The sequence below is a fragment of the Micropterus dolomieu genome, linkage group LG14 (assembly GCF_021292245.1).
Source record: "Micropterus dolomieu isolate WLL.071019.BEF.003 ecotype Adirondacks linkage group LG14, ASM2129224v1, whole genome shotgun sequence".
In the NCBI taxonomy this organism is placed as follows: Eukaryota; Metazoa; Chordata; class Actinopteri; order Centrarchiformes; family Centrarchidae; genus Micropterus; species Micropterus dolomieu.
In genome coordinates, this window is record NC_060163.1 from 1867300 (window position 1) to 1890396 (window position 23097).

Below are 23097 nucleotides of genomic sequence, written 5' to 3' on the forward strand. Positions count from 1 at the left end.
CATGGCTGCTTCTGGAACAGGCTCATTAATATTTATTGATGATGTAACTGATGATGGTAGCAGCAGAATGAATTCAGAAGTGGACAGAAACATTTTGTCTGCCAATTTACAGAGAAATGCATTGAAACTAATGGGGAGGAAGTTTATCATGCAGCAGGACAATGAGCCAAAGCACACTGCCAACAAAACAAAGGACTTCATCAGGGGAAAAAGTGGAAGGTTTTAGACTGGCCAAGTCAATCAGCTGACCTTAACCCAATAGAGCTGCATTTCACCTCCTTAAGAGGAGACTGAAGGGAGAAACACCCCGAAACAAACAAGAACTGAAAGAAGCTGCGGTAAAAGCCTGGAATAGCACCACAAATGAAGAATGCAACAGTTTGGTGATGTCGATGGGTCGCAGGCTTGAGACAGTTATTGTAAGCAAGGGTTATGCCACCAAATATTAAATGTTATTTACTTTAAGATTATTTGTTCCATTACTTTTGCTCACCTAAGAATGCTGTGGTCTAATACAAATGCTGATATGTCCTGAGTTGTTTAACACATCTAGATGTGAGGAAATGAGAGCTGAAATTCTGAACTCTTGTCTCATACTCACCTTTTGATCTTAAACGCAAATGTCTTCAGTGAACAACAAAAACAACGGAATTGGCCTCACCGTTCCAATACTTTTGGAGGGGACTGTATGACAAAATCAGGTGCTAGGACACTGATGACCGAGACGCTTTTCCTGTCCATCAAGCACAGATCATGTCTGCCAGCTGGGACTCTACACTTAAATAAACTGTGTGTTTTCATCATTTGCAGTGTATTGTGGAAAGTGTTGGTCTGGAGGGTTTGAGGGTTGTGGTGGGGGAGTTGGGGGTACCTGAGTGTTGCCAGTGGTCCCGCCGGGTCTCCCTCCCGCCATCTTTAATGTGTCAACAACAAGAAAAAAAAAAAAAAAAAAAAAAAAATCAAGAGAAAAATAACAAATTGAAATGAATATAAACAAAATGTGGGACAAGGACAGATTTTGTTAATGACTGCGGGACCAGAAATAACTGGCTGAATAACAAATAAGAACAAGCTGGATCACCAATGAGCTCCCATATGTGCCTCATGCATTTCTGACAAATTACACCAAAATCTAAATAGTGTCCTGCTGACACACGAAAGGAGTCGGTGTGCCAGTGTACTGTAGATCTGTGTGTGTTGAGTTTGAATGTAAAGCTAAACAGAAAGCTTTAAAGCTATCTCCATTAAGAAACAGAGAGGAAGCAGAAAAACAGAACTTGGGTCAAACAGTTAGGAGAAATACCCAGTTTAGGAAACGGAAAAGATCTGCACAACGATGGGACGTTCCTGGTTTGGAATTTTGCATGATTAAAGATTTGGGGAGGCCACTGTCTCTAAAACAAACAGATAAACAAATGCAAAGCAGACGATGCTTAGGTCAAATTAATGGTTGGCAAATCATAACAAGCTGCAGTCTATGCACAACAGAAACACAGCAACAATGGCCACCTATTAGCTGCATTCAGGTGAGCATACAGAAAGTGGCTGGACATATACTGACATTTTATAGACCAGTCAATGCATCGAGAAAATTATCTGCAGATTCATTAATTATCAAAGTAGCATAAATGCATCCTTTTAATTTCTTTTCTTATTTGAAGGCTAGAACTTAACATGAAAAATGTGAAACGTGGAGTGTTGGTCTTTTCAAAGTAAGTTTTGTTTTTATGTCTGTCTTCTTGTTGCTGAAATGACACTTAAGAGCAGAGTTTTCTTTCTTAAACTTCCACCTATTTTCATACTGTACTCAATGTGTACATTCCATTTCCTTTTATGCACTTTGAATATATAACAGCTTACAGACAGTCAAATATGTCAACGTGATTATAAATGTTTTTACCTCTTCAGCAACACTGTCAGCTGTTAAAAAGCTCTTTGCACAGCTGTGTGCATGTGCTGTTGTGTGTGTTTGTACTCACGTGGGCAGAGTTGTTGTTCTGGCTGGAACGTGACCTTCGTCTTGAAGTGATGCCAATGTTTTCTCCTTTCAGCAGGGAGTGGACCACGTCATCCAGAAAGGTCATCTGGACCATAGATGGATCCACGTTCTGAGGCTCTAGCACCTGAACACACACCAGATTCACTTTATACTGTCTACATTCTACTGGTTTTAACGTGCTGTGTTTCACTTTCACTGTAGTAGTCAGAAAAAACGCTAAGTCAAAAGTAAAACTATGAAGAAATATATCACAGTTTTCATCAACAAATAAAAACGACAGTAAATGAGAATGTGAAAGAGGTCTGGAACCAGTCCCAGCTGCCATCGGGCGAAAGGCGGGGTACATCCTGGACAGGTCGCCAATCCATTGCAGGGCCACTCATAGACAAACAACCACTCACGCTAAGGACAATTTAGGGTCACCAATCATGTTGGATGATGGGAGGAAGCCGGAGCACCCGGAGAGAACCCACGCAGACACGGGGAGAACATGCAAACTCCACACAGAAAAGCCGGGACGACCAGGGTTCGAACCCAGGACCTTCTTGCTGTGAGGCAACAGTGCTAACCACTAGGTGCACCGTGCTGCCCTGTGAAAGAGTTAAACTGACACAAACTAATTATTGTTTTAATCCAAAGTCCTATTCAATGCATGCATGCATCTGTGGATCAGTGAAACAATATCCTCAAACACCAAAAATAGCTTTTCCTCAGACGTTAAAAAGTAGCAAAGCTATGTCCTCCAAGAACCAGTAAAGTTACTAGCTAACAGATTTGTGGCCTAAATTAATTTATAATCCCACATTAGACAAGAAACAGCAATAGAACTGCTGGGACAAACTACAAGAACAAGCAGTACAGCACACTGGCTAACCAAAGGGGAAATTAACAATCAAGGGATGTGGAGGAGAAGTTAAGGTTACTTTCAGATGGCTGTTTTTTTTTAACATAAACCCAGACAGATTAACGAACAAGTGGATGAGTCTAGCTGCTGAAAGAACATGCTGCGGTGAAGAGCACAGGTAGCTGCAATAATGCGGCTCTGTTCAAACAACCATTTGGGGAATGACAACTAAAGAGAGTCAGTCTACAGTCTGGAATAAATAAAATTTCTGCCACCGTGGAATAGGCACTAACAACAGCTAGCTAGCTATGCACAACAAAGATGGCAACAGCTGAAGCTTCAGAGAGATTAGAAGATATATATATATATATATTAGAAAAATATAAGAGTCTAAAATTTCACCCCTTTTTTGTTGACTAGAACTAATAAATAATAAAAATTAAAACTAGCATACATTTCTCGAAAAACACTCAAACTTAACTCTCTGTCAGGTGTCAAAATGAACAATGGTAGTTTTGAGTGTTCTTCAATCTGTGTGTATATCGGTCCAATTACTTCACCACTACTTCAGGTGCCAAGTAGTCATTACTTCCCTTTATGCATTATACTATTCTGTTACACACACATATAAACTGCACACATACATTTTAAAGAGCATTGTGTGTGTGTACCTGGTCATTCATGACGACCATGTTTCGACTGAAGAGATCGTGGTGTGTAATGATGCCAGTGAACCACTGGGTAGCTGAGTCTTGTCTGTAAACACGCACGCGGTAGCCATTCAATGAATAGGGACCTGGAAGGAACAGGAAACAGAGCCATCACGGTGTTACTGTCCCACTGCTGGAAGTATAAATCCTAACTGCACGTTCGTCATATTGTAAGCCACATTGGTTACAGTAATGAGATGACTGAGTAGACCAGAACATGATTGCCAGGCAGTCAGCAAACACTGTAACTATGATACAATCTACAGAATGTAATATTTTACTTGAATATGAAGAGTGTAATAAAAAGCTTACCTTGCATAAAAATTTCCTGCACCTTCTGGTCTTTGAGCCAGCCTGTCACTTCTTCATGGAGCTGATGGTTGTCTCTTAACACTGGGTTCTGACTGTCCACCTCATCCTGAAAGACCCACACACAGGATATCAAAGGGTCAGCATCAAACACACAGAACCTTGTTTAAAGTAGTTCACACTAAGGGCCAGTTACTAACATCCCGAATAAAGAGAACTAAATTGCGTGTGCATTCTAAAATATTGCACATGCAATTTTAGTACCTGTTACCAGACGCGAGGAAATGCCAGCAGATCGTGCTTCATCCAGCCAGAAGGAACGATCACCGACCGTCCGCAGCGTGCCCGGTCGCTCCGAGATCTCCTGGCCCTGTACGCCCCAACGCCCCATTCCCTCTTTGATACCTGCAATGGGTTGTGTCGCTATAACGACCGGCCCGATGTGAACAGTTGGTGATCGTTCCCTCTGGCTGGATGAATTTTACGCGTGATCCATGCACTACTGCAGCTGGGGGCTCTCTGCAGCGCCACGCAACTTTCTAAATTCTTCCATCTCACGGAGAAAAGAAGTCAGGTCGAAACCAAATTTGCTTTTTTTTTGCATGAATGTTAATATAACAGTATTGCCAAAGCTAAAGGAAAATACTAAAACAAATATTTTATTAAAATCATTGAATAAATAAAATAATATAATTCTATTTCAATATATTGGATAAAGAATAATATTATCTATTATTTTTAATTTCTCTACATCTTCTTTCATTACGGCTTTGTCTCCTTCTCGCTCCGGTAACAGCAGCCATCTCTGCAACACTTGGCGGTTTGCACCTTCCTTTCAAACGTATTAAATACAGATGCTGTTGCTCTCACATGAATTTGCTTTTAGGCTTGGTAGATCACATTGCGTGTAGTAAAAATGTATTTGCATGTTACCCTCCCATTACTTTGCACAATAAAATTTAACCCCCCCCACAACAGGTGCTATCTTGCACTTTTGAAAGACGTCATTCTGCGTGCACGCCGTTAGTAAATAAGTTTATGTGTTAATTTGCTGGTGATATCACGTTTGCACACGTTTTTACTCACACAAACCTTTAGGAAATCTGTCCCTAAGACAGATAAATCTGAAAATTCTGTCCCCACCAGTATTGTCCCACCATTCTTCTCTTTCAAGTGGCAAACAACAAAGTCGCACAGTGCAGACATCTGGTGCGTAGTGGCAGGGACACGGGCTGGGTACCCTGCTGACTCACAGCTGGCTTAACTTGGTTATGTCCCCTCCTGCTCCCCAGCAACACACAGTGTGGAATTTATTGACATATTATTTTGTTACTGTTGTAAGATAACGCATGAAAACAGTCATTCATTAGTGCTAAAAAGCTATCTGTACATTTTATTTCATGTAAAAATTATATATCTTTACAGGACCGAACACACAACTGCACAGATTTAAGCTGCACATTACAACCACAGTCTGATCTGTTGGTCCCCGAGAGGCTCCAATGGAGTGGGGTGCAGGGTCCTCAGTGATAGTAATTAGGGAGGGGAAAACATTGCTCTTTTAATTTCCCCACCCGGATTTATCGTGTTAGTACAGGGATCAAACCGACGATCACAAGACTGTAGACCAGAAGAATAATCTTTAAACAACAATGATAACTATCAGCTATCATTAAATACAACGGGCAGCTTTCTTATGAGGTATTTCAAGACAATACTTACAAACTTACAGACCCTGCTTCAGTGTTTGTGAAGAGCAGCAGCAGGGTGTCTGTAGTGCAACTGGTAGCAATCAATAGTGAAATGCAAAGAGCAACAACACATACTCTTCTTTGTGATTAATCTATGTGATTCTGATCCCTGTTGTGACGATAAACTCTATAAATGTCCCATCACCAACTGCATGATCAGTGCAGAGCTGACACAGAACAGAAGTCATATGAACAAACAGCACAGCTGAAATTCATTGTGGAACTACAAAAGCCACACACACACACACACACACACACACACGCATGCACGCACACACACACACACACCAGAATAGAGGGAAAACGTTTGTAGGTCACACAGGGTGAGAAGCAAGAGAGGGTAAAATACTGAAAGAATCTAGAAGACTATTGTGTTGTTTAATGAAAAAAAATCACAGAAGAAATCATCTTCACCACCCAAACACAACCAAATAAATAACACACACAATCATGACAGAAGCCAGAGTGCAGGGGAGCACAGCTCCAGGTGATGTTATATATTAAGCATTAGGCCCATGTGATATCTGTTAGTATAAAGGTTCGTATTTGCATAAATGTGCAATGCAGGACTGGAGGATGAGATCAGAAGTCTGTCTGCATTCTAATGATGGGCTGTTTGATAGTAGCGGCTGAGACAAAAATAAACTTCTGTGTGATGGGGGAAGGAGAGAAAAAGAAGGCACTTCCTGTCACCCAGAGGAAGTCAGTGGTGATCTTTACTACAAGGCTTGACTAACAGATTTTAAAATCTTAACTAAAATAGAAACAGCTCCAGTCTATATTCACTCAATCATCTCAGTTAGAGGTTTTTCATGACTGTTTACTAAACAAAATATCCATCAAGTTCACAAACTTAACTAAAACTTAAAAATTCAGAATGCCGCAGTCACAATTTCCTCTAAAAGATGCACCTTTTCCTCAAGACAGAAGCACTCTACAGTTCATATGGGACCGACGGGAACATACACAAACAATGCAGAGCTGCAGGAGTCAAAGTCACGGAGCAGATGAGATGAGGTCACGGCTTTCATTTCACCTTCCCATCTCGCTCTCGTGCTCTCGCGCTCTCTCTCTCAGACTGCTGCAGTGTTCTAGTTTCATAGCCTTGTTCAGCTCTAAATTAAACCAGCATACACACTAAAAATAGCACACTGGAATGCAGTACCACAGAGGTCAGCAGTAACGTCGCTGTTATATTCTGATGATTTCTCTTAACACTGTTACCAAAGAGACGCAGGTAAATCAATCAAGGTGATTCTACTCACAATAATGGATGTGTAAACAGTTCTTGAGTTGATGTATATGGTGGAAATGTTTGGTTTTATCACCAAAAGATTCTAAAAAGATACTGCTAACTCTGAATACACCTCAGATACAGAAATATGATATGATGATCAGTACAGGAAATAGGGGCAGCTGTGGCTCAGGAGATAGAGTGGGTTGCGTATTAATCGGAAGGTCAACGGTTCAATCCCCGGCTCCTCCAGGTTGTTCTAGTTTCTGTTTGAGCACATAGGCTCAGTGTATGAATGTAGATGTAAAACCACTTTAAGTGGTTGAAAAGACTAGAAAGGTGCTGCATAAATACATATCACCTGGCAGACATTTTATCACAGAGGAGCCTTAATCTGAAGGAATACTGTAAACTAAAGTTCTTACAGAAACTGTGTATCGTTTAGAATTTTTCAATACCAGCACCAAAACCAGTACCCTTAAAGTGATACCGATACCAACAGAATACTTCATTCGATACCTTGCTATTTTTTTTGATGCTATGGACAAGCAAGGAGATCTATATCTTTTTTCTTTTTTGAAAAACCTGTTACATAAGAATATTGGGAAATTGTATCAGATCACTCCTCATCCTTATTAGGTCATTCTCAGAGGAAGGACGACAGCTTGGGAGTTTTTTGTAGCCTATTTGAATGACAGAGGAGGAGTGAAACAGTTGACCACATGAGTTGTACAAATAGCAAATAAAAATGTACAGAGAAATGATACCAGAAGATGAAACTAATGGGAAAAGTCAAGCTTGTGGAGATAAACTTGCAACAGTGACGAACATGCCTGAGACCATAGCTAAAGCTGAGTGGCTGTTAAAATCTTGCATGGACTTCCAAACGAGTACATGCACACAATGGAAAAAACAGCCGCGTTCATCTCTTTCTTTCGGTGTGTTGCTTGCGTGTTTGGTTGCAAGCAAAACCATGCAAATAATCATTTTTCACAATCTGTTTTAAATAAGTATCGATTGAAGTACTGGTTTGACTGGAGACGTTTCAATACTACTCGATACTGGGCTGTTTCGGTCGATACCTTAAAGGTATCGCTACTAGAAGCCCATCCCTATTGCTCAGGCATTGTAATGATGAATGTTGGACATGTATATATGTTTGTGTATAAGAGAGATTTCTTTCAGTATGAGGAGTACAGTACAGCCCAGGGGGACTGAGGATTGGCTATGACTGGATTTGACTTTAATCAAATGTAAATAGTGCAGACATTGCTTTCATACAGTACACAGACCAGAAAACAGCCAAAAGTTTTATTTGTCATTGGGACAAATTACGAAATGAATGTTGATAATCTAATTCTAAAAAATTTTATTTCAACTGGCCTAATCAAATGTCAACTGCTAAAATGAGAGGCCTATTGTTAGAGAGCTAGAAATCACATATAAGGCAATCCCTCTGTAGCTTTTATCAGTGTGAACTGTGTGTGTATGTGTCAGCACACTAGATGTTGTCACGTCAGTAACGTGACACTGGGATGAATATTGAAGTATGTGACAGCAGGGAGGATTTGGATAGACAGCGAGAGTGAGAGAGAAAGAAAGAGTGCAAAGGCAAGGCAATTATGAGTAAGAGGGAAAGAGAGAGAGTGTGAGAAAGAGAGTCAGCCAGCTGGTCCTGAGACTCTGTCCAGAACAGCCAACATGCCCCGGACCACAACAGCAACCCAATCACACCAAACCAAATGATTAACCAATGCAAAGAAAACTATATTACATATTGGAAGGAAACAGCCACAACACGGAGTAAATTCAAATGTTGTCTGACCTAAAAAGAGACTTCACATTCGCAGATGACCCGACCGCAGTAAAAACTCACTAAACTAAGGCCCCATCCACACTAGTGTTTTCATTTTAAAATGTTCAGTAACAGTTCCAGCTCGTTATTCTTCTATGATCAAAAAAACTGGTGTGGTTCTTCGTCCGCATTACTTTATTACAGAGGTCACTAATTGGCTGACCCCGGTCCGGATCCGGACCCAGCAGCTGTCCTCTCCTGACCCCCGACCTACAGCCGATTTAATGTTGAGACTTACTACCTCGTGACGGAGCGTTTATATTTTAACCCGGGCAGCTTTTCTTGCATTTACTGTACTGGTTTAGCGGCACAGGAAACTCACAGACCAACTGCATGTGTTCCAATCGTCTCATGTGAAGCTGCTCAGCCAATCAAATCTGTGCATTCCTAGAAGTATTGCAAGTCGAATCCGCAAGAGCGATATACCAAAGACGTTTTGGAAACACAAGGACAGAGTAGACGAAAGAGAAAATTGATTTCACATGGCCTTTAATCAAGAATTTACAGATTTTTACATGTACATTCCTCCCACGGGCAGTTCAGAACCAGAATCTCTCAGAGCTCACGTTTCTCACTTCACAAGAGAAAGTAGGAAAGTGGGATATAAGAGAGAATGAAAGAGAAGAGGAGGCATTAAAGCTGTTCATTTGTTAAGATTTGTTGAGTGTTTATTAGTAAAACTGGTTGAGACTACACTTAAATCACTTCAAGCTACACTTTGTATTTGTTTATTTTCTTTCACTTTTTAGTTTACTATTTATTATCCCTTCAGTTTGATGTAAAAACTGTAAATATTATTGAAATTTTATTTGATTTGACAGTCAGTTGTTGACTAAAAACATACGTTGATACAACTATATGTTATGGTACTGAATGATAACGCAAGTTAGTCGTCTTGATGTTCCGGACCTTTGCTTCGTAAAAGTTTCTCTATCTGGACCTCTTTGAATTTTAATTCAATATCCCTGCTTTATTATTTTCGCCAAATCTTCTTTAACAATGGCATACACCATCTGCTTCATGTTTACACCGGCACGCACATGCCCAGTGTACGTGAACTCCCACTACATGTGCGTTTTCAGTCGTTTTAATGTAGACGCAGATCAACTCTGATACACAGCTGAAACGCTGCTGTGGACGGAGATCGTATTCGTATTGGTGTGGATGGGCCTTAGAATAGTCTTGGCTATGTACAGACTCAGCGAACACAGACTAGCTATAGAGAAGGGTCGGCTGCCAGAGGAGAGACCGCTCCCAGTGTGACAAACAAGAGCTAGAGTCAGAGCTGCAACTCCACATTCAGGCCCAAACATCAGTTTTAGCAGAAAGTCAATTTAATTTTTACTCAGAATTGAGTGTTGAAAGGAAATCTAGTATTCGTTTATTTAACATTCTGCAGAATAATTTACCCAGACACGGTAGTGTGTGAGTGAGTTTGTTAGATTAGATTCAGCTTTGTTGTCATTTCGCAGAGTACAGGTCCAGAGCTAATGAAATGCAGTTGGCATCTAACCAGAAGTACAGAAATAGTGTTTTATACAGATAAGTGCTGTTAGGGTAAATCTTAAAATATGTACAAATTGGAGTTACAATATACAGATATTATATAACAGGAACCCCCTTACCCATCACCTACCACAAACAAAGGCACAGAGCAACATGCAGTGCTATCTGGCTCTAAATTGACAGTACATCATAGCGGATTATATGAGCATAGTGACTGATCAACAGCTAAAAAGAGCCTTGATAGCACTGAGTGAGTACAGCTTTGCTTTTGAAAAGGGGAGGCAGGAAAACCTGTCTCCCTGCAGAGCAAAAACTACTGTCCCTGCAGTGAACCTGAAACAGAGCAACACTTCCTCTCCAAATGTGAAAAGTATAAACATCTTAGAGAAGCACATTTAAAATCAGTCATAACAAAAATCATAAGAAAAGGTTTTCTTAACCCATTAGATACCAGTCCTATTAGGGAGGACTCAAAGTTAGCGGCAGTAGATGTTGACCTGACATACGATATTTGACCATAGGTTATTTGTTTTTCTTTGCTGTAGTACATTTCAAATTAATGTTTTGCTTTTAAATGTCTAACCACATGCTATGTGGTACAGTGTTACGTCATGCCAATAAAGCCACTTAAATTGAACTGACTTGTGAGAGAGAGAAAACGAGTGAGAGAGAGAGAGAGAGACTGTGATAGAGAGAGCTTTGTTTTTGAAGCACTGCAGGGCAGAAAGCAATAAAAGACTGTCAGCTGAAGAGCATTAAGGAAGAGTGCGACTGTGTGTGTGTGTGTGGGAGCTGCTGTTCCCCCCCTCCCCCAGACAAACTCATTACACTCCTCCTACTCTCTGCTTCATCATACAGACATTTTTTTGCTGTCAAATCTCTGTGACTAAAAGAAGAAGTATGAATATAAAATGTATTTAGTAAACTTGAAAATAAAACAGTTTGGTTACAGCATCATTTTTATAACACAGTACAAAAATCTGTCTATTCATGGACCCAGTGTAACTGCTCTGCAGTAACTGTTTTTCCATTCAGAAATAGAAGAAAAAGGGTAATATGTTTTGATAGTAAAAAGAAGGAGAGTATATCCTCTCTTTTTGCTTCCTTTAAAACCTTAAAATATTTTTGATGACTCATCCTGCACTTGGTGTGATTTGTGGCGATCAGCTCACTCCTCCTGTCATATAAAAGCTTGTGTGTTGTAGTCACTACAGGAGCAATATCAGATGGCAACACTATTTTTCCTTGGTCTCTGCCACCTGATCCAACAACTCAGGTGAGGGCGGTGTGGGTGGACACCAACAGCCTTCTATAACTTTATAGCAGGTATCCAGCTCCAAATCACCACGGTTCTCCACAAACACCCTGTTTGCCAAGTAAAATCTGAATCAAATGACAATTCCTCTCGAAATGACAAGTTGTCTGCAGTCTACATGACTGGATTAATGGATTAGCATTATCAGAGCATATAAACAAAACACAGACATCTGGTTCACTCTACATGGAGAGCAAACTAACCGTTATAACCATATTACAAATTACACGTTTGCAAAATAGGTATAGGCTTTTGCACAAATTAAAGTTCTGTATACTTCTTTATGTCATGCACACTTTATTTCTCTTTTTGCAATAGATTGATTATTTAAAGTTCTGTATACTTCTTTATGTCATGCACACTTTATTTCTCTTTTTGCAATAGATTGATTATTTAAAGTTCTGTATACTTCTTTATGTCATGCACACTTTATTTCTCTTTTTGCAATAGATTGATTATTTAAAGTTCTGTATACTTCTTTATGTCATGCACACTTTATTTCTCTTTTTGCAATAGATTGATTATTTAAAGTTCTGTATACTTCTTTATGTCATGCACACTTTATTTCTCTTTTTGCAATAGATTGATTATTTAAAGTTCTGTATACTTCTTTATGTCATGCACACTTTATTTCTCTTTTTGCAATAGATTGATTATTTAAAGTTCTGTATACTTCTTTATGTCATGCACACTTTATTTCTCTTTTTGCAATAGATTGATTATTTAAAGTTCTGTATACTTCTTTATGTCATGCACACTTTATTTCTCTTTTTGCAATAGATTGATTATTTAAAGTTCTGTATACTTCTTTATGTCATGCACACTTTATTTCTCTTTTTGCAATAGATTGATTATTTAAAGTTCTGTATACTTCTTTATGTCATGCACACTTTATTTCTCTTTTTGCAATAGATTGATTATTTAAAGTTCTGTATACTTCTTTATGTCATGCACACTTTATTTCTCTTTTTGCAATAGATTGATTATTTTTAATACGTTTGGGCCTCCATCCATCCATCATCAACCGTACAGGGTCGCGGTGGGACATCAGGCGAAAGGCGGGGTACACCCTGGACAGGTCGCCAGTCCATCGCAGGCGTTTGGGCCTCCATTTGTCCAAATTCCACTTCTCTTCTTACTTCTAATAAATCAGAAGACCACTACCACTACTACTACTACCGTTACTTATTGTTCTTCTTCATATGTATTCAGCGTAATGACGAAACGCACTCTGTAGAGCGGTTTGTCCATTTGGGCTATTGTAGAAACATGGCAGCGCAACATGATGACTTCCATGTAGGAGGACCCGCGATGTATGTAGATAGAAATGGCTCAGTCAGGGGTAATAAGAACATAACGGTTCATTATGTAAGGTCTTTATTCACTACTAAAAACATAGTCATGGATATTATATTGCATTTCCGTCAATAGATACTCCTAAATATTACACACTGAACCTTTAAGGTTCAAAAGTCATAAGTTAAAATGTAATACTAGTTGATATAGTGCCACCCTCTGGCCAAATACTCCAGCATTAAATAGCACCTGCCAAGTGCGAACTCACGCGGATGAACAGCCGTGAAGAAAATCGGAGGACAGACACAGGGGTCAGACTAACGGCGTCCTGTCATCCTGGGGACGATAGAAAATGTGTTTGGCACGAAGACAAATATTCTCTGGGACGCCTCTGGTACGATAAGGATTGTGTATGTGTTTATTTATTACTATCAAATAACAAATGACAAACTGAACCGACCAAGCATGTCTCCTCATGCTGTTACTATAGTGTTTGGGACTGTGAGCAGCACTTTATCGGAGCTACAGAAGTTAACGTGTCGATTTGTGCTGAGATTTTTGCCTGATTCCAAGTATTAGTTTTGGTTTCTGTTTGTACCTCCGATGAAGTGCTGTGCACTAGTGTCATTCAGGACAGTCTCTGAAGGGGAGCACAGCAGAGTAGAAGTCAGGTAGACTTTTAAAAAATATTATAAACTCTCATTAAATAATGATGTTAGTCTCATTATATTACGATTTTGTATTTCTGGGCATGTCAGAGAACACAGATATGTGGGAGAGATTCTGAATGTGCAGAAAGTTTTGAACATGAGCAGAAAACCTGCTGAAACAGGAGCTATTGAAGTCGAGGAGTTTCTAACTGAATTAAAGTGAATTCATTTCTCATCGAGGTAAAAAGGTGCGCCAACAGATAACTTTGCAGTTTTGTTTTTAAATCTTTTTGTTTGAATCAAGCAAAATAAATGTTATTTCATCAATTTATCATCATCATCACTAACAACTGTAGAAGATAATAACAATGTACAGAAACAACATTTTGATTGTGGGACGCTTTACTTTAATTAAAGGACGGTTCAAATAGTTTTTCGGGGTGGTTCCGGGACAGAGGTGAAAAAAGTTAGTCTGGAGCCCTGGACAGACAGACAAACAGAGAGTCCTCTCTTTTAGTTAGATATGTCACACTAGTTTAAATGCATTTCACTGGGACTTAACTAAACAACCATCCAATCAAGAGCACAGCTAGACTAAACCATCAGAACAACGAATCAATGATAAATTAATCATAATCCAGCATAAAACAGGACTGTCGCATATCATTTAATGTCACTGATATTTTCCTCCTCTGTTTCACTGAATGATATAAAACAAGCGCTTGTAGGATAGACAACTTATGAAACCTCTTAAAGGATAAGTTTGTTATTCTATAATTTTCATATGGTCAATAAATCCCATGCAAAGTGCATCTCTCAAGACTTCCCTACCCTGTCTGTGGCTCTCCAAACAGCTCACAAATATATTTTTTCATTTTAAGAAAGGACAGGATACATAACTCAACAGTATTAAGTATTGAGGATTAGTCAGTGGCGGATGATTCCTAGTGATCAAGTCTTGCCTATAGTCGACTGATAGTGGAATCGGGGGGGTACTCAGTGTACGGTTGTCTAACTGTCTAGACGACCGTACACTGAGACTGGAAACCAGCACAGTGCTGTGGAAAACACACTGCTCTGTTACTGAGCTCTGTGTGTGTACAGTTTAGTCAAAGTCTTGAGTCAGCACTAACAGTTTTATTATCCACCTTCTGTCCCTCAGCCTACACACACACCATAACTTTCTAGCAATGGGAACACGCACACACACACACACACACACACACACACACACACCCACACACACATTTGAGAAGCAGGCTGGTTGGCCCACTAAACAGTGACTTCATTGTACAGTTTATGCCAAACAGATTGTAGCCTGCTCCCTCTCCCTCCCTCCTCTTCCTCCCTCCGGTCTTCCTGTCCAACTGGAAAAACAGAGTGGGGAGTGGTCACTGCTTCACTGCTCTAAGTATGTGTGTGTGAGAGAGTCAGACTGTTTTTACTTCTATGTTAGGTTCAAATGTCTCCAGAAGAATAGCAACTCTGTGTGGGTATGGGTGATTTAAGAATGGAGGAATCTGTGTGTGTGTGTGTGTGTGTGTGAGTGTGTGAGAGAGAGAGAGAGAGAGAGAGAGAGAGAGAGAGAGACACAGAGAGAGAGTACTTCTCTGTAGTTAGTAGTGCCAGGACAAGAGTGTAGCTCCCACTTTCCTTCATTTCAGATGGCTACAGTTACTGCTGATGTGGAGTACTGGGAAAGTGTACCAGTGCAAGTAGTGTATTCTGGGTGTGCGGTCTGGCAACAAGGAGTGATTGGGCACTGTGGTTGTTATTCTGAAAAGGAGCTATACTCAGTATATGGGATGGGCTTATAATGTAACTTAAATGGTTTGAATATATGTAGGGCTGAAAAGTAAAGACTGATCTGACTTTTTAGTCAAGTAAACGTCTCTCATCTTGTCTGTCAAATATCAATCTTAAGGGTTTCAGCTAGGGCTTAACGATTTAGGGGGAAAATCGGATTGTGATTTTTCTGCCAGGTATTGCGATTCCGATTCGATTTGTGATTATTTTTTAGTGTAGCTGAAGTTCAATATTCACTGCCAGTCTATTTTTGACGAAATACACGTCAAGCACCACAGAGCAGATGAACCAGGCAGGAAGTCAGACACAGAACGGCAAAGAGAATCCGGTTGATTTTCTAAATAAAATACCCTGTGCAGACTCCCGATCGTATATCAACAATAAACACAGTTAACAGACAAAAACAGAAACAATTTCACTACGTAGCCTACTTAGGCAGAAGCACAAAAATCAAGGACAGCTGAACGGCTCCACTGCCGAAACACTTCAGTGTTGTCGGACAAAACTATACAGCCGCTGTGTGTATCTGTTCAACTGACGCCATAATCCAATGTTTTTCCCTAGTTTTGTTTGTTGTTGTAAAATGTACACGTCCTGTGCCCACTCAGATTGGTGAGTAGGACCGTAACAGGAGGCGCATGGCGCTTGTGATATGTTAGCAAATCTGTCACATAAGTATGACAACGGAATGAATTCTACATCACTGTTTAAAACAGGTCAGATGTGCTATTTAATTAACCTAAATTTTAATCGTCGTCTTCACAATTAGCTAATTGCGTTGTTTCAAATCGCAATATCGATTTGAAAACGATTAAAGATTCTGCCCGAGTTTCAGCAAAAATGACATGTAAAACATTACAGTGCCAGTTGCATTTTAAAAATCAGTCATGACAAAATCGTTCAGTTGCTAGTTTGTACTCTTCATCTACTCACAATGTTATTAGGAGTACAAATATGTTGTAATCATTTCCTACACAAAGCCACAGCGTACATGCATTTCACAGTAAGCTAACCTTCTGCAGCTGCGGTTGTTGCAGTGTGTTCAAATGCAACTTATAAGCTGTGAAGCTATGGGACCCAATGCAGTTGATATTTGTTGGTACTATGTAGTACTTTGAAGTGGGATGTCACGACCACCCATGCCGTATGCAATTGCCATGTGACTGAACACAACAATGAGCTCATAGTCTGGCTTTGTATGGGGGAAGAGGTGCAGCAGAGGTAGTATGGCAGCTGAGCGTGACTGAAAAGTGCAGATTATGCTGAGATGAACATCTCCACAGTAAAGGCAAAGATAACTTAATTTATTGTTAGGGACTACATCCATAGCCTCTGTAGCTATGAAATAGGCTACACAGTAATTGGCGTGCCTTCTCAAAAGTGTAACTACAACTACATGTATTATCACACTTAGTAAAAGTACCATTTCTTGAGACTCAGCAAAAACATCTGGTGTTAACCACGTTCAATCAATGTGAACAGCAAAGTGTCCTAAATAAGGACCATAATAAGTGAAAGCATAATTCGGCAAAACAGATGTTTAGGGCTACCTGCCGAAATTTGCATCCACCTCTTTTCTCAGTATAAAAGAGCGTCAGCTCCCGCGAGGTGTAAGCAATTCACGGCAGACATGCAGATGTTGACGCTGTTTTTATTCCCCTATCTATCAAGTCGGCAAAAGTCAGCCAGTTATCTCGAACGCACCTGTTGACTACCAGTTATACAGCGTGCTAACTTCGACAGCTGTTTTCCAAAGTTAACATAGCTCTCCTTATTAGCTAGGCTCCTTACATGCTTGCTAATAACTGTTTTGAAGATGGGTCTCCGACACTGACAGCGTTGTGTTGGACAGATTTGTGAAGTGAGAGAGCGAGAGAGAGAGAGAGACGTTAATGCATACCCTGATTTATCATCTATGTTCCTCTAAATGGGACCATCATTTACTAAATGAACATCATGCTGTGTTGAAGAAAATTTAAAACTAGACTGAGACCATAAACTCATTTGCAACCAGTCGCCCCCTGCTGGCTATTAAAAAGCATGCAAGTTTAAGGCACTTTCATATTCACCTCACTTTTCAGATTGTCTACTTTATAGATACAGTCCACGAGTGTAAAGCAAAGCCTTTTGGTTTCACAGTGTGAAACAGTTAAAAGTTGAAACACTAATGATTGAGTTTGCACTCAGGGCCAGAGCATAGTAATAAACATTTCTGTAGTAGTAAACATTTAAGTGTGGGTTCATTTACAAACACAGATCTGTAAGAGATCTATTAAATGTAGAGGACTCAAAAAAACCAGGATAATTTCTACCATTTGTTTGTAAACCTTTAAAGTAGTATTTTTTACAGGTACACGTTATCCTGTGCTGACACTGTCCAGTTTACCGCACTAACACGTTTTAAAGAATCCCATTTCAACTGCCAAACTAGAGGTGTGTGCGTGTGTGTGTGTGTGTGTGTGTGTGTTAGTGTGCAAGACTCTGTCCAGGTCAGGCCAGACTCCATGGAGAGACAAGAAGACTGTCACTATCGTGTGTGCGTGTGTGTCTTCTATGATAAATAGGACAGGACACTGGGGATCTGCAGACGGTACCCTGCATCAAACTAGGCTATAAAAACAGCACTGCAAAACACACTGCAACGCACCCATCTTCACGCTTGCTGCAGAGCTTTTTAAATTGACTACATTACGAGTTGTTAACGAGTAGTTTTAAGCACTTTTTACCATTTTGCTGGCAATAGGCAGGCTACATCTGTGATCTCTGGCTTATTTTAGAGTATTTTGCCAGACACATCATTAAACAGCAAATCTTTGCATGCAATTTCACATTGTGGCCCAGAGAAGAACCAAATGGCTGTTGTGCATCACCCATGTGGGTGCTTCTCATTGGTGGTGGTTCAGAGTTGTCCCCCCTCCCTTCACAAAAAGTGCTTTGGGTATCTAAGATAAAGCACTATATAAATCTAATACATTATTATCGTTATTATTATTATTATTATTATTATTATTATTATTATTATTAGTAGTAGTAGTAGTAGTAGTAGTAGTAGAAGTAGTAGTACTATTAATAAAGCAAATCTCCTTTAACTCCCCCATCACATTAAAATAATAGGAAAATTTCTTTCTCATCTTTTTCAGTTCAGTTTAGAGATCGACCGACAATCAGCCTGGTCGATTATCGGCTCCAGAATTCCTAAATTTTTTAACCAGATTGCCAATAAAATAAATAAAATCTAAAATGTGATACCTTGGCTCTGATGAACTCACTCAATATCCCGCCCACAGCACTATCTGATTGGTTACATGTAACGAGTGGTCGCCTATCAACAGTGAAGGCTGCTGTGCCACAGATGAGAGACCGTGTGTCGAAGTGAAGACCGCAGATATTACTAAAGCTGCTATGTATGGAAAATATGGAAGGTTAAGAGTTAAATTTAACTGGTTTAAACCATTACACTAAGTAAAATGGCAAATTGTCATTTTCACACTTTTGTTAAAACAAGATACACTGTGTTAATTAGTGAGTTTTAGAGGTGATAGAGGTGAAATTTGTTCCTTTTGGACAGCCGGGCTAGCAGGTTCCCCGCTAAGTTAGGCTAAAATTTGTAGTAATCAGTCGCAGTAAGCAAATTCAAAAGGGCTTGATGATCATTGAGTGTATTTCTGTGTGTGATTGTTACCTGGTATGGTTGGTAGGCTGAATGGTCAGACAGGAAGTCCAGCTGTCGGTCTAACAAGAATTCCACTGCTGTTACTGGCGACAACAGGCTCTTCCCCACCACTGGCTTAAATGTCTGCACACACAAAACACACAACATATGTCAACAACAGCACAACAACAATTCAACAGTATCAGTGACATGAGTGGGATAGCTCATTTCTATAAAGCATGTGACCCAAACGTCACAACAGAATCAACTTAGGTTAAACTATGTACTACAATACATAGGTAATAAACACAACATGCATAATGTATTTTGGAGCTGCAGTGTTCTATGACAAAGCACTATAAACCAAATGTCAGAACTGAGACAGAGGACTGAACTGTATGAGATTAGAGGGAGGACAAGCAAGAACGAAGATGATGAGGCGAGGCAGAGAGGGAGACAGAAGGAGAGCTCCAGAGCGAGTCTGACAGTTCAAAAGCAGTACACTCCACTACACACACACACACACACACACAGGCTGATCGTGTGTGTCAGCATGTAGCCTGAGCAATCTGTTGCAATCTGCACATAGCACCCCGAGTTTCCACTTCATAATGATGTGTGCTGATGTGAATGTAGCCCAGTCACACAGCTATATTCCTCATTTTGAAGAGGTTGTCTCAAGGTTTCTTTATAACCACATCACCTCCTATTTTCTATTTTATTTCCTGAAATCAGTCAGTCAAAAAGAGACAGACGCAGCAGTAATAAGTGCAAGTGTGTTTGTATGTGTGTAGCAGGGGTTAGTGGTGCTGAGATTTATGGTTACATAACATGGTCAGTCTGATAGAGTAATGAGAGATTAGAGGTGAGAAAAATGACCCCTGTCACCCCCTCCCTTACACACACACACACACACACACACACACACACACACACACACCAGCACATTGTGTGTGCAAGCATAACATGATAGTGTGTGAGTGTGGCTCTATTTTTGTCTGTCTATACATGTCACATTTCAGCCTCCACTGGCCTCATGCAGCCAGCAGCACGGGCCACGCTGCTGGACAGTATTTTTATTTATTTAAAAGAGCAAATGTCTGTTTTGTCTCCCTTTGGCAGTAGCCTGAGTCATGACCAGTGTTCCATTCTGGAGCATCATCAGAACACAGAACTGGGAGTTGGTATGTTTACATGCACACTAACATCCCAGTTTTCATATAAGGAGGATAAAATGATTATGTGGAACATAAGTAACCTGGGTATTCATCTCCCTGGACACATAATTCCAACATTATCCAGGTTTCTGATTCGTGTGTGGAGCTAGCTAGCTTGCTTAGCTAGGTGCATCTGTAATTCGAGTTAACTGTCTTTTTAACAGGGCTGATAAGTTTGTCTAGAGAACAGTCTTAAAACTAAATGTACTCACCAGAGAAAGTGAACAGCCAACTCCTAATACGCTTTTTCAACAGGGCTGGTTAAATTTACACAGAGCCGTGGGTACGAGTCACTCTAGCCTGATTGACAGGTCACCATGGTCACGACTCGTCAATCACAGATAATCCCGCCCTGAAGCATACTCTGCTTTATGGTCTATTTTCCTCTAAATGGGACCATAATTTACTAAATGAACATCATGCCGTGTTGAAGAAGACCTGAAACTAGAGACTGAGACCATAAACTCATTAGGAAAGTGTTTACTGGGGTAATAAATCAGCTGAGAAGTAGGGTCATTTTACCATCATTTCTAATGGAACCGGACTTCTTTTTGCAACAAGAAGTCACCCCCTGCTGGCCGTTCGATAGAATGCAGGTTTAAGGGACTTTCGCGTTTGCATCAGATCGCTGACCGGAAGCTTCCCGCTTGGGAGAAAGCATTCAAAACTCAATTCAATAACAGTATGATAGTTTACCATTCCAATGGAAATTCTCACATAGCATGCTTTGGGGCCTTGTGTTATATTTGGCACATAGTGAGCAGTTGAAGAAATGCTATGGGTACCTGGACTTTTTACATTATTTAACTTCGCTTCCAGCGTATACTGGCATTTGTAGCTTTGACTCCATATGTAAGTTAGCAGGATAAATGAAGATACAGAGTGGATTCACTGTGACTTGTAGTTATGATCCATGTCTTGGCTGGATAATAATGGCACAGGAGGACATTAATTTAGGTACATGAGGGCCAGAGCAGATGACAGGCAGACCTGTATTGCTCTGGATTCATCTAGGCTCATAGAAACATTTCACTATATGGTGAAAACACGACACTTCGCATTACTAGATTTAAGATATTAGATTTTTAACATCTAAACTCAACAGCTTCAACACAGAGCACGGCTGCCATCGATGGATCCCTGCCCTGATTCCTCTCTCAAGCTGAAAGGACATGGCGGTTCCTCCATTCCCTCTAAAATGACTTGTCCACACACACGCATATACACACACCCACACTCCACTCAACCACAATTAGGTCACATCTGCCACAGTGTACCAGGAAAGAGCATTCTGTCACTGCAAATTTCCAGACAGGCAGCAGGAGAGTGGAGGAGCAGAGAGACACATTTACTTACTGTCAATACACAACACACATTAGAACCAATGAGAACCTACACAGAAACAAATGCAAACTGATGTCTCCATATTATAATGACACAGCATATACAAGCTCCCAGGCAGTAATAACATCTGAGGAGGACAGACGTGAGAAAATGCCATTCTGAGAAAGCAGATCAGTCTCCTTAGCTGTCCTGTGTGTGTGTGTGTGTGCGCACGCTGAATAAGTGATAAGGAAGTGCAGCAGAATGTAAAGGAGATGAAGAGGGGAAGATGGCGCTCATGCATCTCTAAGTGACCTGGAGAGGCTACACCACACACACTAAAGCTTTGTAATGCAGGAGGCCATTATTTGATAAAGAGAGAGTGGGGGAGAGACAGACAAATAGAGTAAGAGAGCTATATTAGTAAATCAGCCTGGATGTATATCTTATAAACACCAGGGGAAGGGGTTTTTGACAAATTCGAGACATGAGAAGCTTTTTGTCTGCTGCTTGGTGTCATCTGACGTGCAATCTACTCTGCGGTGTACACTTGGTGCTCACCCAGAAGCTCAGGATGTTAGAAAGTCCACATATGTGCAAAGAAAATGAAATTACTCATTAAGTCATTTGAATAACTGGTGCAACACCCACTGCAATGTACATCTAGATTGTAATCAAACTCTCACTAAAGAAAAGCTTTTTTGGAGAAAAATAGCAGGGGTGGTGTATTGATCAGTATGTGGTGTCTGCTCCCAAAAGCAGGTATCTAATTGGCTTATTTCACACAAATGTGTCGTGTTTTCCTCTAGGCTAGGAGTTGGTTTGGCAGCTCAAAGCACTTTACACTACACATCATGTTCATACACTGATGGCAGAGGCTGCCGTGCAAGGTGTCAACTGCTCATCAGAAACAGAAACTAATACATTCACTTCAATTTTCTGGCAAAGAACTAATCATGAATTGACTAATCATGTCATCAGTAATTTGAAGTTTCTTGAGCTTTCACCTAGAGCTGCACTGATATATGGTTTGGCAACAGCACACATGCATTCACAAACTCGTCAATCAAATTCTAAGGAACTGGATAGCTTGCATTAACTAAATCTAATGAAGAATTAAAAAACTAAACACCCAGTTCCAGTGGAGAAAATATTGGAACATTATTTGTAGGGGTGGGATGAGACACTTTACCTACAAGACGAGACGAGATTTTAACACTATTTTTAAGAAATCTTTAGTGCTGAAATGTATGAAAAGTTCGAGTATTAAACACTTTATTTCCTAGAACGGTGAATTTTTCTGCACCAGTTTATGGTCATTTTTAATGTAATGTCGCACATCGTGCTTACGCTGTGTGAACACCACGTGATTATGATGGTGCTGTTTGCAAAGTGGAAGAAGAGAGAGAAAATAGTGAGAAGAAGAAAGTGTCCAAAGTATGGGATTATTTCAAGCTAAAAGAAAACAACAACTCTGTAATGTTACAGTCCGTCTACCTGTAAAACGAAACTTACGTCGCACGATGATACATGATCAGAAAGCAGCCGGTGTTCTGCCAGCGGACCACAGACAAGGTAACAGTGACTAACTGAAATCATGATTGATTGTTGAGTTGAAGGCTCGCCAAAG

General features: G+C 40.2%; 2 protein-coding genes across 6 annotated transcripts in view; one reads left to right on the forward strand and one right to left on the reverse strand.

The window, feature by feature from the left end:
* bms1 (BMS1 ribosome biogenesis factor) overlaps window positions 1-23097 on the forward strand; it is a 654080-nt gene that overhangs the window by 351518 nt on the left and 279465 nt on the right. The gene's annotated exons all lie outside the window — the stretch shown is intronic.
* The window catches only part of jmjd1cb (jumonji domain containing 1Cb), a 147442-nt gene that overhangs the window by 33399 nt on the left and 90946 nt on the right, over window positions 1-23097 (reverse strand). For 4 of the 5 annotated variants that reach the window (XM_046069156.1, XM_046069159.1, XM_046069160.1 and 1 more), the window contains 5 exons: window positions 18958-19071; window positions 3866-3971; window positions 3515-3639; window positions 1980-2123; window positions 872-913 (listed from right to left, as the gene is read on the reverse strand). In XM_046069156.1, coding sequence (XP_045925112.1) covers window positions 872-913; window positions 1980-2123; window positions 3515-3639; window positions 3866-3971; window positions 18958-19071 — 531 coding nt within the window. The remainder of the gene's footprint in view (window positions 1-871; window positions 914-1979; window positions 2124-3514; window positions 3640-3865; window positions 3972-18957; window positions 19072-23097) is intronic. The other variant, XM_046069157.1, reaches the window with a different exon arrangement.